The 17,561-nt window shown below is 36.3% G+C and overlaps 2 protein-coding genes across 2 annotated transcripts in view; one reads left to right on the top strand and one right to left on the bottom strand.

The window, feature by feature from the left end:
* Window positions 1-12,334, bottom strand: part of IntS1 (integrator complex subunit 1) — a 73,512-nt gene extending 61,178 nt beyond the window's left edge. The window contains exon 1 of the mRNA XM_017609093.1: window positions 11,035-12,334. Coding sequence (XP_017464582.1) covers window positions 11,035-12,334 — 1,300 coding nt within the window. The remainder of the gene's footprint in view (window positions 1-11,034) is intronic.
* LOC108358003 (uncharacterized) lies at window positions 5,798-10,055 on the top strand. The gene is made up of 2 exons (XM_017609114.1): window positions 5,798-6,540; window positions 6,602-10,055. Exons 1-2 carry the CDS (start codon window positions 6,061-6,063, stop codon window positions 6,605-6,607), a joined length of 486 nt encoding a protein of 161 aa, XP_017464603.1. The 5' UTR covers window positions 5,798-6,060; the 3' UTR covers window positions 6,608-10,055.
* Window positions 12,335-17,561: the final 5,227 nt, after the last annotated feature.

Below are 17,561 nucleotides of genomic sequence, written 5' to 3'. Positions count from 1 at the left end.
TCAAAAACACCATAAAATCGGAGGAGCTCAGGCCAATAAACACCCTTCCCAACTTAGAAAAAATACTGGAAACGGTTGTAAAAAATCAACTATTAAACTATATTGAGTCAAATAAAATACTCATTAAGGAGCAGTCAGGTTTTAGGGCTAATCACTCATGCGAAACAGCTCTAAACTTGATCTTATCACAATGGAAGGAGGACCTGAACTCCAAGAAAACTATCTTGGCGGTGTTTGTGGACCTTAAGAGAGCCTTCGAGACAATCGACAGGGAAATAATGCTAAAAAAACTCGAATATATTGGTATAGATAACATCGAACTTACATGGTTCCGTAGTTTTCTTTCTGATAGGAAGCAACAAACGGTGATTGGCACAGCTCTATCCACAAAGGTAGCAGTAGATATTGGTCTACCACAAGGGTCGGTGTTAGCTCCAATACTCTTTAAGATTTATATCAACGACATAAACTCAGCATTGAAGTATTGTAAGGTAAAATTGTTCGCCGACGATACCCTCTTAACCCTCAGTAACTGTAATCTACCCAATGCAATGATTAAAATGCAAGAAGACCTTCATTGTTTGTATAAATGGTTGTGCGTAAACAGACTGCAATTAAATGTGAACAAGACAAAGTTTATGGTCATATCTAGAGCAGCTAACGTTAGCTCCGATAATTACAGTTTAATAGTTAAAGATGAAGTAATTGAGAAAGTGAGAATCATTAAATATCTAGGTATATATAGCGACGATAAGTTAAAATTTGAGGAACATATTGACTACCCAGTAGCAAAAATTGGTAAAAAAATTGGTATCATGAAAAGATCATGTAAGTACTTAGGAAGGAGGTATAAGACTTTGGTCTACAGATCTATAGTTGAACCACATGTCATATACTGTCCAACTATCTTTTTTATAGCAAGCGACACAGAAATAGATAAGCTTCAAAAAATGCAAAATAGGGCTATGCGATTTATCTTGAACAAGCGGTACGACACACCCATATAGGAAATGATCGCAGAATCAAACAGGCTGAGCGTGAAACAGCAAATTTTCTATCACGCTATGAAATTCGTGTTTAACATAAAACAAGGTAGACTCCCAGATTAACTGAGTGATATCCTACGATATAATAGTGAAACCCATTCGTACTCAGGGGAAATAATGGTTTCAGGCTGCCGCTGTATAAAACGGAAATAGATAAGAAGAATATCTTTTATAAGGGATTAAAATGTTATAATGAACTTCCAGCTCAAATACAAAATTGCGACATCGTTGGTACCTTCAAAAGGCTGCTACTTGATCACTGTAGAACATTGGATATCAGATAGAAAGGTCCGGCATGGAAAGTAGTCCTTTCCGTCCGATCGAATGGCGCGACTCTGGATTTCGTCCATTCAACCGCTCAGTTGTGGCGGCTCTGGAAATTACACTCTTAGACCGCATATCGTACGTGATATATTTACGGTACTGCTTGGAATCCCGTCCATTCCAACAGCATCGAGAATATGCTATCTTAGTTAAATATACATACTATTATATAGCTTAGAAAGAAAAATGTAACAAGTTAACGTATTTTAAGCATTAAATTTAACTTTACTTTTATTGTATATTCCCCGCAAACATATTCTGAGCGTTCAGAATATATGAGTCCGAAAGGTGTCCTAGGTAGGTAAGAAATATGAGTTTCAAAAACAAAAAATTTTTTACTCTTATATGAATCTTTTAGGATTCATATATGAGCCAAGTTATGAGCCAGCACCTTGTGCCAATATAAAAACAATAAAGATTTGAAATTTATATCTAAACTTGTTTATACAGAAATTGAAAATAATTAGAAAACAAAAAATGAACAAAATTTAGCTTCAGCTGCTGCTATTGAATGCATGTTGGAATGTGTATATGCATGTAAGTATGTATGTATGTTATTTGCAAGGACTTTTTGCGGAATGCCTTTGCAAATATAGTGAGTTGAATAAGACTCAAAGAGCAACCTAAAATAAGAGTCCGAATGTAGCAATTTATGAGGCCGATAAGGGTCTCAAAAAGAGTCATATATGAGGCCAAAACTTGTTTTAAAAGAGTCCAAAATGAGCCGTATATGAGGCCAATAAGAGTCCAATATGACTCATATTGAGGCTCATTTGATGTATGAATTTAAGCTCATATAAGTCGACATTCGTAGGAAGGGAAACACACTCATATCGGACTCTTAAATGAGCTCATTATGAGCGTATTTGCTCCGAAATAGGACTCCTTAAAGACTCATTTATGACTCCAAATGTTTGCTGGGTTGCAATACATAATTCAAATGTATATACGTGAATGTATATAGGTCAAACGACTGTAATAAATAAAAAAATAAATAAAAATAAATAAAATAACACTCCTTTCCCCGGTAGCGAAGACACTCGAGGCCTTGCTACTCCCGTACTTCACAAACCACTTGATCCCAGCGAAGCATGAGCATGGTTTCCGTAAAGTGCACAGTACAACAACAGCACTTAACGCCATAAACACTCAGATAACTAGTGGCCTTAACTGTAAACGTCCCTGTGAGAGATTCTAGTAGCGTTAAACCTGTAAAAGGATTTTGACACTGTCAGCCATTCCACGCTACTAGAAGATATAGAGGCTTCCTCTCTCCCACAGAGGCTCAAACGGTGGTCGGCAAATTATCTGAGTGGTCGACACTCGTTGGTAATGTTTAGAGACAAATCGAGCAAACTTAGAAAAATAAAACAGGGGGTTCCCCACTACTGTTTAACTTTTACATTTCAAAGCTCCCTCAACCACCAGAGGGAGTCTCGATTGTCTCTTACGCCGACGATTGCTCGATCATGGCGACTGGGAATGGAATTGATGACCTGTGTTCGAAAGTAAACGGATATCTCTCTGACTTTTCTCCCTTCTTCACTGCAAAGTGTCTAGCCCTCTCCCCTACGAAATCCTCTGCGACCCTGTTCACAACCTGGACGCAGGAGGTCAGGCTACCGCTAGGAATTCACGTCGATGACACACCAATTCCGACGGTGAATAATCCTAAAATACTCGGAGTAACATTCGACAGCCTGCTCTCCTTCTCTGCGCACACAACCGCTATTGTCAATAAATTACAGGGCCGCAACAAGGTCCTCAAGTCGCTAGCCGGCAGTAGTTGGGGCAAAGACAAAGAAACGTTGCTGGCAACATACAAGGCAATAGGACGGCCGGTTTTAAATTACGCAGCACCAGTGTGGTCGCCGGGGACTAGTAGGACGCAGTGGACGAAGCTACAGACGGTACAAAATACAGGACTTAGGACAGCGACAAGATGCCTCCTGATGTCACCAGAACTCCAGCCACAGATGTGGCCACCCAAATAGACAGCTGCTTGCAGAGGAGCCCTCGCCGAGGCACGTCAGGAGGCATCTATATGAACTGACGGACGAAGTCCAGAGGCTCATTAAGCAGCATCTGGACCCGTCAGCTCATAGACAGGCCCTGAACGGCATTCACAGGGACGCAGTCTCGAGTTATGTAGACTCAAGACCTGTGAATGCCGTTCTAGGCACACAAACACCGGACATTGACATGACGGAGCTCCATCTGCCTCGGGAGACCAGAACGACAATAGCCCAACTTCGCTCTGGCTACTGCAGCAGGCTAAATTCCTACCTGTGTACGTTAATTGCGGATGTGCCGAACGAATGTCCGGCATGCGGAGAGACCCCCCACGACTCGAAACATCTCTTCGCATGCCCGGAAAACCCCACAACCCTAACGGCGTCGTCCCTATGGACTGAACCCATAGAGGCCGCACGCTTCTTGGGGCTGCCGTTAGTGGAACTCGACAACGACTGAGATATCAGCCGATCTGGGCGGGGTTGTTGTAGCCGCTACAACAACAACAACCACAACAACATTTCCTAATGAAATTCTTGTTGAACAAATTTCCTCGCTGCATTTTGGGTTTTTTTTTTATAAAATAGAAAGAAATAAGCTTTTCTATATACTTCTATTTTTTGACCGGCTCTTAGCCAGCTGACAAATTGGTGTCTTATTTCAAAATCCAAGTTCCCTACCAAAAGTCACTATTAGTAACTAGAGACCGCTTACTGAATGCCAGGGCAAATTACTGAATTAGTTTACGCTTTTTTCGCCAAAAGGGCGTACTCTACGGGAACTAAAATTTCAAGTTATTGTTTTGTTATTTTCAAAATATTCTGTAAAAGCAAACTGCATTGCAAAATGTTAATATCGTTCAAATTATTAAAGAGTAAAATATATGACACACTTCAATTTTCGCTCCTAAATTCGCTCGCAAAAACATTCTCAGCAACCACAAAAATGTAGTCGCCTGTATATACACTTTATAGCAACTGCAGTTGTCAGTTGAAAGTTGCCATCTGCCATCCGTAATATCGTTTTGGCAACTAGCAACGCAACTGAAGTTCGATTGCTATCGATAATCGACCCATAGGTGTCTTTTAGGTGCACCATTAGTTTAGTAGCACCATTGATTTCCGACAAATTCGCAAAAATGTATTTTTCTGTAGCTTAGCGCTGTTAACCTAGCTCAACAAGCTTCCCTATAAACATTTTGGCGAACGTTCGAAAAGTACCTTCGATATCCAATGGGCATATCGAACTGAGAACGAACTCATAAACAACCTTGGTTTTCCAACGTTCAGAGTAAACTTGAAATACACTCGAAATGGGTTAGAAAAAAAAATTAAAACCATAGTTACAAGAGAGAAAGTGAAATCCAGCTCATTCTCGAAGGAAAATATAAGACACACAATAAAATTTCAATTCGATAATGGGCTGGATTTCGAATTCATAACGAAGGGAAAATACATTGGATAACGAAGGTGCCGTTTTGCTGGAGAATGCCTTAGTTCTCGAATCAAATACTAACCTATTGCACATTCGTTATCGAAGGTAAGACTCGAAAAAAATATTGGTTTTCCAATCATTTTCGAATTGCTAACCAAGCCCAATGTTTATTGGTTTAAATTTTGTTTTCAATTTTCGAAATACATATACATACATATGCAGGAATTAGATGCCTTTTAAATGTTCTTCAACGCCACTAAAACTAATTTTGAAGCTCCATTGGTTTCCGAGAAATTCGCAAAAATGTGTTTTTCGGCTAGCTTAGCGCTGTTAACATAGCTGAACAATGTTTAAATTTTTGTTTTACATTTTCGAAATACATATATGCAGGAATTAGTTGTATTTTAGGTGTTCTTCAACGCCACTAGAACTAGTGTAGTAGCTCCATAGGTTTCCGAGAAATTTGCAAAAATTTATGTTTTAAATTTTCCGAATGTATGCTGGAATTAGGTGTCTTTTAGGTGTTCTTCAATGCCACTAAAACTAAATTAGTAGCTCCATTGGTTTCCGAGAAAATCGCAAAAATTGACCACACATTTTTGCGAATTTCTCGGAAACTAAAGGAACACCTAAATTAATTTTGGAGGCCCTAATTAACACCTAAAAGACACCTAATTCCTAGATAATTTTTATTGATTTTTGGCGACTTACGTCAGCTAGGTTTACGGACATCTTGTGCACAAGTGCGCTCGGGTATAAAAATAAGAAATATGAAGGTTAGGTATCAATGGAAAGAGGGGTGGTATTTTTGAAATCAGGGATCCTATTCTAACCCCCACCCCCTCATCGCTCTGTTTTCTTAAATTTGCCTTACCTGAATTTTCAACGCGATAGCCAGCTTTTGATCGTCGTGCTAGGCGGTCGTGTTAGAGAGTGCTCTGGTGCAGTAAAGGGATTTTTCACATTGTGATCAACATAAAAAACTCTATTATGACACACAATTGAGCGAAAGGTTACATATGTAAATAAATGTTAAAAAATAAAGGTGATTTTTAATAAACATTCTTAAAAGAAATAAATTAAATCTCATAAATACATACATGCATACATGCATACGTGTTTACTTGTCGCGAAATTAACAAAACGGCAAACCAAAGCGCAGTGAAGTGGTGGATGACAGCAATAAAACCAAAATATATTGACATTAACGGAGCCTGCAGTTGTCTTGCAGTGACTAAGCCCAATGGATGAGTGTGACAGGTGCCACAAGGGCATACGGGGGGATGGTGGTATTCGCTGTAAGGGTGTGTGCGGTAGAGTTTACCATAAAACAAAAGCGTGTGCAGCCATAGATGAGTACTGCCTGCAAGGCTTAGTTAATTGCCCCTTTCTGAGATTTATGTGTCATGATTGTGTTACATACATATCTAATGTTGATGATGCTCTTAAGCAGATGCTCGACATAGCGAATAGCAATAAAATAAATATTTGCGAACAAAAAAGTGAAATTGAGGAGCTAATAAGTAATCACAATAAGGAGATCGCTGCATTATTGGCAAACAATGATAAAGAAATTAAGAGAGTGGTGGACAATATTAAAAAAGTAAACAGGGAGAAAGATGAGCTGATTAAGAGGGTAGAAAAACTGTGCACGGTTAATAAAGAGCATTTTGAAAAATCTGCTGAAAGTTTATCTAAGCAAAGAGAGGAGATAATACAGGAAGTAAGAAAAGTTGGGGAACAAAATACAAATACAGGAAAAACTAAGATGTCTTATTCAACAGCTCTGAAAAGTGTCCCACCAATTATTGTCAAACCAAAGGCGAAGCAAGCGGTTGATATAACAAAAAAAGACTTAAATAAGATTGATGCTACTGATATGAAAATTAATAAGGTAATAGATAAAAATAATGGGTCAGTTGTTATTAGGGCAAACGACAATTCTGAGAAGGACAAAATTAAGAATACTCTGCAAAAGAAGTTAGACTTAGCGGTGTATGAAATTATGGAATCTAAGATCATTAATCCAAAAATTAAAGTCACCAATATGAGTGAGGAGTATAGTGATGTTGAAATAGTTGCCAAAATAAAATCTCAAAATGAGTTTCTTAAAAATGCTAATTTAAAATGCCTGAAGGTTTTTAAACAAAAGAAAAATTACAGTTCAAGGCACACCTTTAGTGCAATAATTAGCATTGATCATGATAAATACTCTGAAGTGTTGAAACATGCAAGACTTAACATTGGATGGGATCAATGTGGAGTATATGATGGACAAAATGTTAAAAGATGTTTTAAATGTCTAGGGTTCAACCACAACGCAGACACCTGTACTAAAAAGCTGAGGTGCGGCCGTTGCTTGGGGGAACACAAATCTGAAGAATGTGAGGTCCGGGTGGCCAATCCGGTATGTGGTAACTGTGTAGACGCCAATAACGATCTCGGATTCAAGCTAGACACTAAACATAGCATATTCAGTAAAGAATGCCCTGTGTACCAAAGAAAGCTCAAACTGCAAAAGGAGCGTACCGGCTACTAGCAACCAACTCTAGAGAATGCTTATCGAAAACCAACAAAAGACTTGAAGTTAATTTATTTAAATGTAAACAGTTTAATACATAATAAACTCGAAATAGATAGATTGGTCGAACTGTGTGATCCTGCAATCCTACTGTGTTCCGAAACAAGCATAACAGATGAAATTTCTGAAGCTGAAATAAGTATACCATCGTTCACAACAGTAAGATGTAACTCACACAGCAGGCACACGGGAGGTGTAGCTATGTACGTTAATAATTCACTCGAATTCAGAGTAAAATATAATAAATCTTTTGATGGTAACATGTGGTGTATTATCGTCCAGCTAAAAAATCTTGAGGTAAAGTGGCAAATAGGAGTTGTTTATCACTCTCCAAGTAGTAGTGACTCTGAATTTATTAAATATCTAGAAACAATAGTTACTGAAATATGTGATTCAACGACTAATAATATAATTGTTGGCGACTTTAATATTAATATGAACAAAGAATCGACATACAGTGCGAAACTAAAGGAGTTGTTTAGCTCTATTTCCATGTACCAACTTGTTGATTTTAATACTCGAATAGCTGAGATATCGGAGACAAAGATTGACCTTCTGTTCTCGAATGATAAACACGTTGTACCTAAGAGGCTTGATCGACACAGAATATCTGATCATGAGACCATAGTGTTTAATATTAATATAAGAAAAGAAATCTCCCTTAGATCGGTGTCGAAGATAGTCTCCTGGGAACAATACAGTGGAGAAAACCTTGTTAACTTACTTAGAAACTGTGACTTCTCAATAATTTTCCAACTTGAATTAGATGACATGCTGGCGTATATAAATTCGTGTCTGCTTAACTGTATGCAACAATTAACGTATGTGAAAGAAATAAATGTTAAGATAAGAAATAAATGGTATGATTATGAATTAACCCAATTAAATAAAAGAAAATTAGTGGCTTACAACTTAGCAACAGACTCTGGTGACTGGTCCGAATATTATAAAATTAAAAAAGAATACAAAAAAATGATAAAAAGGAAAAAAATTGAATATATGGAACATAAAATTATAAATAATAAATCAGACAGCAAGCTAATGTGGAAACACTTAAAGCAAACTATATGTTATAAACGTAATCAGGACGATATTACATTAATACACCATAATGGTCGGTATGTTGAAGACAAAAGACAAATAGCAGAGGTGTTAAATACTTTTTTCGTAGACAGTATAGTGGATATTAATAGCAGCATTGAGAACATAGAAAATAATGAAAATAATTATTATGATATTGATACTACATTTAAATTGGAAGAAATAACATTAGAAGATTTAGAACAAATTATTATAAAGCTTAAATACAAAATTGGTGGGAAAAAACTTATCAGTGAAGGTGTAATCAGAGATTCATTACCATACTTAGGTTACTTCTTGACAAAACTTATCAACAAAAGTTTAGCAGCTGGTGTAGTGCCCGAGGAATGGAAAGTATCTACGGTAGTTCCGGTCAAAAAGGTTGAGAACACAGTTAAGGCTGAGGAGTTACGACCAATCAATACCTTACCAAATCTTGAGAAGGTCTTAGAAACAGTGGTAAAAAATCAGCTGGTTGAGTATATTGAAACCAATAATATATTAATCAAAGAACAGTCTGGGTTTCGGGCAAAACATTCATGCGAAACGGCTCTCAATTGGGTTATATCTCAATGGAAAGAAGATTTGAGGGGGAAAAAAGTTATAGTTGCAGTATTTATTGACTTAAAAAGAGCGTTTGAAACCATTGATCGAGGGTTACTGTTGGGTAAGTTACAGCAAATAGGCATCAAGAAGGTTGAGCTGAAATGGTTTGAGAGCTTTTTAACCAACAGGAAGCAGCACACAGTCATAGGGGAAGTGTTGTCTGACGATTTGCTCGTGGATATTGGACTTCCACAGGGTTCAGTGCTAGCGCCTATTCTGTTCAACATTTATATCAACGATATTTTATCATCAATCAGGTATTGTAAGATAAGATTGTTTGCTGATGATGCATTGTTGACCATAAGCGAAGATGATTTAGGCGCAGCAATCCATAAAATGCAAAACGACTTGGACTCACTGTATATCTGGTTATGCAAAAATAAGTTAATGTTAAATGTAAAAAAGACAAATTTTATGGTAATTTCTTCATCTAATAAAACGAGTCTAGAACAACATGAGTTACATGTTAAGAACGAAAAAATTTCAGAAGTAACTACAATTAAATATCTTGGTATTCAAATTGACAATAAATTAAAATTCCATGATAACATTGACCATATTGTGAATAAAACGTCGAAAAAAATTGGATTTATGAAAAGAACATGCAAACATCTAAGTAGGAGATATAAAGTCATAGTTTATAGATCAATTGTCGAACCACACTTCATATACTGCCCTACTATTTTGTTTATAACATCGGACACACAGATAGATAAGTTACAAAAAAATGCAAAACAGGGCTATGAGACACATTCTTAACGCCCGATACGATACCAGCATCTCGTCAATGCTGAATGAGTTAAACTGGCTAAATGTGAAACAATTAATTTTCTTCCACTCAATGAAATTTATTTATAATATTAAGAATGGAGCCCTTCCAAAATATTTGAGTGACAACTTTAGGTATAGTAGTGACACTCACACCTATAAAACAAGAGTTAGGGATAATTTTAAACTCCCATTCTGCCAAACGGAAAACCTAAAGCAAGATTTGTACTATAAAGGTTTAAAAACATACAACGAACTGCCGGCAAATATAAGAAGCTGCAACAGCTTACAACAATTCAAAAGTCGATTATACCACCACTGCAAAATATATGTATAGAATGAAATGATAAAAAATTTTATTTTAAAGGATTGCTGCTTGATCCAGTAGAGAGGGTCGGCATGGAAACTAGTCCNTTATATATGTATAGAATGAAATGATAAAAAAATTTATTTTAAAGGATTGCTGCTTGATCCAGTAGAGAGGGTCGGCATGGAAACTAGTCCTTTCCATTCGCCCTACAGTACGGCTCAAGATCTAGATCCTTTCAGACCACTTGTATAACAGGAATATTTAAAGATAGATTGGCTCGGAAACTAGTACTTTCCGACTGATCACAAATTACTTTATAGCCTTTACATATGACCACAAAGCCTGAAGTGAAGTTGCGACTTGGAATAAAGTCCACAGCAATGGTACAGGAAGTGCGGCTCTGGAACTCGTCCTTTCGGGCCGCCCACCTAAACAGTACCCAACATTCGGGCTGCTCGGGATCCCGTCCATTCCGACAGCCACGGTCACACTTATAATTTAATTTAATATAATTAATAAAATTACCTTGTTTAAATGTATATATATTTGTACAGGATAAATGTTAGGATAGTCCTCTCAAAAAAATGTGTAAGAACAAAATATGTAGTGAAATAAGAATATTGTTTTCATGTATGATTGTGGATCCTGTGATGTAATGTATGCATATATCAATATAAAAACTATAAACCCAAAATTGTACCAAATAAAATAGTAAGCAAATATTGTAAATTTTCAGACTTGTTATAGGCCTTTAAAGGCTGTCAATAAATGAATAAATAAATAAAAATATGTGCTGTAATGCATTATAAACAAATATATCAACGTAAAAGTAAAGATCATTTTAACTTAAGTGTTAGGTTGTGCAAACTTACCAAGCATTCCCATATTATTTGGGTTCCTTGTGTTTGAAAGTTCATTTTGAACTACCAGTTTTAGTATTAACTTGAGTACATTGGAATGCTGTGTGATCATTTCTTTTATACACATCATAAAAAAATTTAGTGTAGGTTTCGTTTTCAATCGAATTTTTACGAGTATTGCCAAAACTTCTTGATCTTTAATATTCGTGTCCTTTACGTTAAAGCATATATAATATAATAGCTGTTGTGCATATTTTACCAGCTTTCCGTTATGAATCCATAACTCCAGGCGTGTAATACAAAGATAACGAACTTCACTTACACCGGCGGTTGAGCAAAGGAATTTTAAAAAGTTCCTTGTATACCAGTCCGTTTGTTGTCTCTTATTCAATTGTTCCTTAATTGCATCGATTACCATTTTTTCAACAATATTTTCAATATCAGCAAAACGATTTAAAATTAAAAACGGTGAATCAGTATCCATTCCTAAACCAATAGATTCTATAGTATTGGAGCTTCCATCGCCGGAATCATCTTCTAAACATAACACATCCCGATGTTGCTGCGCAGTTGTTACGCCGAAAGCCAAGTGTTCCGCATTGACTGCAGGAATGTTTGTGTTAAACACAAAACATATGTTTTTTATATACGGCATGCAGAAATCATTATCTGCCCATGTACGTTCATTAATTGCATCTTCTATGTATATTTGCATAAAAAGCTCAGGCCAGTTTTTTTTTTCATAATAAGCCTTAGTTAAAAGATTAGATGCAATCGCGTGTGAATTTGAACTTTGCTTACATTTAAGGTTCACATCCCTGCGCAGCATGTACATAAGCGCAGAGCTGAAAATATCTTCACTGAAAATATTTGGCTTTACCTTGGCCAAGTATAATAAAGCCAAGTACAAGACATGGTCAAATTTTAACCGTGTATACGGCTCCATCAAATGCTTTATTGAGCCACATATTATACGCAATAAGCTTTCATCAATAGGGTCGGAGATTTTTTTTATTGCATTTATTAGATCTGTAGGCTCACAATCAATTGCAAACTGGTCCCAGGAGCCATGAATGTTGGTCCCCCCTATAATTTCTTCACTGCGTGAAATCTTTGGCTTTTTATTTGCATTTGAAATCGACGTATTAGCTTCCCTTTTACGATCTGGAATGCAAGAGCTTCCTTTACAAGGTGCTATTTTTTTAGAATCGTCTCTGTTCCCTTTGGCACCCAATGGGAAGAACTCATTTCCCATTGGGCCGGCGACTTTTTTCTGCCCTCGTGCATTATTGGCACTTTTACCACGATCCATGATATTACTTATAAACTGAACTAATGGGTTCACGAGCCCAACCGCTTGAAAGTACAATTTGTTTTGCTTTAAAATTACAGCTATGTTTCTTTACGGATAACTACAAGGCGCATCAATTACAGGTGATAGCGATGGAAGCTATGCTTCTTCTTATGAGCACGCTTGTGTCAATTATAGTCTGTTTTGCTTTATTTACATCTCCGCGTATACATACACATATACGTCTATATATACCCTGCAAACAAATGCTCCCGAAATCTAAGTGTCGGAAATTTGTTACGATTCTTTTAGAAATCTTTAAAGAAAACCGTATGAAGCGGTTGACAAGAACTAGTAAAGAAATTAAATTAAAGGAAATTAAAAAAAAAATTGTTAAACCTTTCAGAATTCTATGAAATCCTGGTATGCAGGGTATACATATACATACGAATATGAATAGATAAAGAAGATGTTGATGACACAAGGAGTTCACACCAACGGTAAATGTTGTTTTTGTACGAGTGCTACAACCTCATGAACGAAAGACACAAGATCACGCGGGAAGGAAAGAACGAAAAAAGTTATTTTCTAGCTGCCGAAATCTCAACGCCATCTTTGTTGTAAGAAGTAAACAACGGAGAAAACCGCGAAATTGTTGAACGCATGAAAAATCATTTTTATTATGCAAATTCTTCTAAAAATCATGCCGTTGTGTTAAATTATTCTTTATCTTATGTGTACACACGTTGTCACAATCGCAAATGAAGAAAATTGCAGTAAAAAGCCACCACCAAATTGTAAACAACGAAGAAATGTAAATAAACGGCTAATGTCAAAATCGTTAAACTTTTTTCCTTAATGCGATTCTAACGGGCTACTCTCCTGCCCGCGTGATCTTGTCTTTTTGGTTCATGCTACAACCTGTAGTTGTTGAATCATCATATAGGCCTTTCGCACGAGGCGATTTTTCAGGCAACAAAAGTTGAATGCGGAGTTGAATGAGAAGTTGAAAGTGAAAAAGTTGCCATCCCTATTCAGACGAGGCGATTTTCGATTCAACTCGAATTGTTGTTTACATTATTTAAAATGAGTTTAAATCGCCAAATTTTATCAATTGGCGTAAATTTGGTAAGCCAAGCGTTGGTATAAGTGCTTTTAGCGAAGCTGAAAGATAAAATAAGAGTAAAAAAGTAAAAAAGAAAAAAAATATGTATACACAACAGTGTTGGCATTTTTTGGTACAATTGTACTTGTTTGATACAATTTCATTTACAATATACTTTCCTACTACGCAGTACTTTTTAATACAATTTTGTAATGAATACTAAAAATATATAGCTCTGAAAATTCACAGCAAGAAATTTTTTGTATTCTCTTTTGTTCGCCAGTTCGTATTTACCTTTGTAAGTTTTGAAAAATGGCTTGAACGAACCAGTATAATACAGCCTAGGCAAATTTTTAAAGAAACTTTTCGATACTAAGTTTTATTAAAACAAAATGTCGAAGTCAGCTTCATATAGAAACAAAGTCTTCGTTAGTTATAAGAAGAGATTTTCGTAAATATAATACCTTTACGGCACTCACATATTGACAAGATTTTACTATTTATTTTATTATTCTTTAATTTTAATTATCTGTTTATAAAATATAATGTATTCTTTAAGAAAAACTGTACAAACCTAAGATTAAATCTTTGCGAAACATCCAAAAACCAACATACTTTCGTAAAAATTTCGAGCTTTATTAATATTCTTTAGTTTTTAGCCCATTCAATTTTAGTATAATAAAGTTAAAGTTTAAAGTAGCTGGGACTTACCGTTGAACTTGGCATTTTTTTTGTCGACGATGTCAGCCATTTTCTTCCATACGAAGTGTGTCCGACGATTTTTTTATATGGAGAAAACTAGCAACACCTTCATCAAAGAAATCTTAAAAAACTTAGTTATATTAAAATTTAATGGGCTAAAAAACCGCACGCTCAAAATAAATCTAGGAAATCGAATTAAAAGCTCGAAATTTTTACGAAAGTGTGTTGGTTTTTTTAATGTTGCACAAAGTTTGAACCTTGAATTTGTACAGCTTTTCTTAAAATATAAACCGTATTTTTACAAAAAATAATTAAAATTGAATACTATTAAGATAAATGGTCATATCTTGTCGTAAAGTTTTGATAAGCACTTGAAATGCTATTAAAATGTCAAATTTTAGTACTGAATCCAAAGGAAAATGTCTCTGTTATCCATTAATAATAACTTAAATATGCTTTTTGTTAAGATGTATACCTGAAAATGTGTGCATACATATTTGCGTTAAATGCAGTACATGTGCACGTGGAATCAATTTGTAAAAGTGTAAACTACGTAAACGTATGTACATAAACAATAAAACTTTCTCATGAATACCATAAATTTATTGGTCTTGAAGGGAATGTACTAAGAAAATATATGAGCGAATTAAAAAGTGTATACAATTTATAGCCCAAAAGTACATTTTTTGTATAGATTTCGTACTGAAGGAACAATTTAATTTCCCAACACTGATACAGAATGTAAACAAACACAGGGTTGCAAGGAAAAAAAGTTGAACGAGCTCAAAGTTGGCTGGCGACCAACTTTGTTGAAAGCGATTAGTTGAAAGGCCGTTCGGACGAGGCGATTTTTGCTTTCAACTAAAAGTTGCCTGAAAAATCGCCACGTGCGAAAGCCCTATCATGGATAACTATCACTAAAACCTGAGCCCCTGTCTCCACCGGGGATCACTGACAGCGTGATATCCATGCTTGATATCTATTGCAGTCAATTTGCTAGTTTGATAGCCATATTTTTAATGTGAAGAAGTGTGCTGGTGGTTGCATGTAGATTTTTTGGTTATGGTGCAGTTCATGGGCCCCACCGAAAAATGATGCAAAATAATCGAAAGGGTATCAAACGACGCATATTAAGAATCCGAAGGCGGAGACTGATTTTTTTTAACCCTTCAAAAGTTATTCGTAAAAAACCGTTCGATTTTAGTTCACGTTGTCAGTACAAAATTCACGCTAATAAATGCATTAAATAAACGCATATTGGTATCCAGATGTTCACTATAGTTTACTTTAACTAAATTTGTAACAAAAAATCGCGAAACTTATTGATTTAATTAAATACTAATGAGAGAACAATGTACGAAAAACCGTCGTCACATTTATTCTGTTAGTTGAAGCTAGGTGTAATAAAAACATGGAGGTGCTTGGTGTTGCCAATATATCATATGAGTTTCATTTTTCCCGAACCTGTTCTCTTTTCACTTTTGGTTTCCATGTATTTACTATGGGCGGATGACAAATTTTCGGGTAAATTTTTGTCCGGGCGAAACTCAGGATAAGGCAGACTACTTTAAGGGCCGTTTGCACCATGTCTAGTTAACTCTAACTCCCAGTTAAACATCTTTATCGACGTTATCGACACCCATCATATAACATGTGATCGATAAAGCAGTTAACGTGCTTAACTGAAGGATGTACCTCCAGTTAGCGTTAACTAGACATGGTGCAAACGGCCCTAAGAGAAGGTTTTAATTAGTGATGCCAACAACAATAAATGAGAAGGACTTTAATTAGTAATTATTTTTATAATTTGTATATAAACAAAATCTTTCTAATAGAAAACTCATTTTCGGCCGAAGGCCGCCTAAGCAGAAAGAAGTTGTGCCCTTCTTCTTCGGCAACATAAACGAGAATTCTGTGTAGTAAGGGTTATGATCCCTAAGCGCAGCCGAAGGCCGTCTACGCAGAAAGAAGTTTTGCCACTCTTCTCCGGCAACACTGAAAGTAGAATTCTGCGTATTAAAGGTTATGATATCTAAGCGGGCCCGAAGGCCGCCTACACAGAAAGAAGTTTTGCCACTCTTCACCGTCAACACAGAAAGGAGAATTCTGCGTAGTAAGGGTTATGATCCCTAAGCGCGGCCGAAGGCTGCTTATGCTGAGAGACGTTCTGCCACAGGTCTCCGGCAACACAGAAAGGAGAAATCTGCGTAGTAAGGGTTATAATCCCTAAGTCTTCGTTCAAACACGGAAACTCGAGTTTCTTATTATCGGCGATTTCTCTTTTAGTGTTGCCCTTTGCATTCACACACAGAAACTCTTTTGTACGTGTTGACATATAATACATTTATATTCTGGAAGGATGGCAACACTACGCAAAAAGACATGTTTGTAACTTCCGCCTTTTTTTCTTTCTCTCTACTTTTTTACTTCTTGCGATTTACACGTGCCTTTGTCAAGACACTTAAGGTATTTAAATATAAAATAAAATAGTAGATTTAGAACCAAAAAGAACCGGATTATTTTTACTTGGTCGTCCTAACATGGTAGCAGAGCAAGGTTATTGAGGAATAACCGAGAAGTCAAACGTTAAAGAAACTATATCGAAGAGTAATAAAAATGGCGACTGCTAAAAATAGCGATATCGTGATACCAATATTCGACGGAGCAGACTACAGCAATTGGAGGTTACGCATTTTAAAGTTTCTACAATTTAAGCAATGTAGAGAGGTAGCGACGAGGGAGAAAATTAATTCAGACAAAGCTGAGGAGTGGGAAGTCAAGGACGTGCAAGCAACTAATTACATTTACAGCGCCATTTCAAATAAGCAATTAGAGTACATAAGCGAACTCGATTCGGCGTACAAAATTATGTGTAAGTTTGACGAAATGTACCTTAAAAAGTCAACAGCTTTGCAAATTGTTTGCCGAAACAACCTTGAATGTGTCAAATTGAAAAATTACTCTGATGTAAACCAGTTTTTTTTTGACTTTGAAAAGCTAGTAAACGAGCTAAAGCAAGCCGGTGCAGTCATAAGCGAGCAGGAAAAATTGAATTACATGCTAAAAGCACTACCACATAGTTGTAGCCATATTGGAGATCTTATTGACGTGTTACCTGAAAAAGACAGAACGGTAGAGTATCTCAAAAGCAAACTTAAAATGAAANGAAGCAAACATAAAATGAAATCCATGGAATCGATTACAGAAAAACCACAAGAAGCAGTAAAGGCCCGTCCACATAGAACTTTGGCGTTGCGTTGGCGTTGGCGTCGCTTCAACAGCTGACTATGAATACATGAATTCAAATGCAGCCGTCCACATAGCCAAAATTCGACAACGCTCACGCCAACACAAAGCAAAAAGATGGCCAACTCTCAACTTTTCGCGTGCGTCGCTCGTCAGCTGTTGCGAATAAATAAAATTATGTGAAATATTTTTCCT

The sequence above is a fragment of the Rhagoletis zephyria genome, unplaced genomic scaffold, assembly GCF_001687245.7.
Source record: "Rhagoletis zephyria isolate East Lansing unplaced genomic scaffold, Rhagoletis_zephyria_1.1 Rzeph_scaffold_00007, whole genome shotgun sequence".
Taxonomy (NCBI): domain Eukaryota; kingdom Metazoa; phylum Arthropoda; class Insecta; order Diptera; family Tephritidae; genus Rhagoletis; species Rhagoletis zephyria.
The sequence above is the reverse complement of the archived record's forward strand: the minus strand, read 5'-3'. Positions and strand labels throughout refer to the sequence as shown.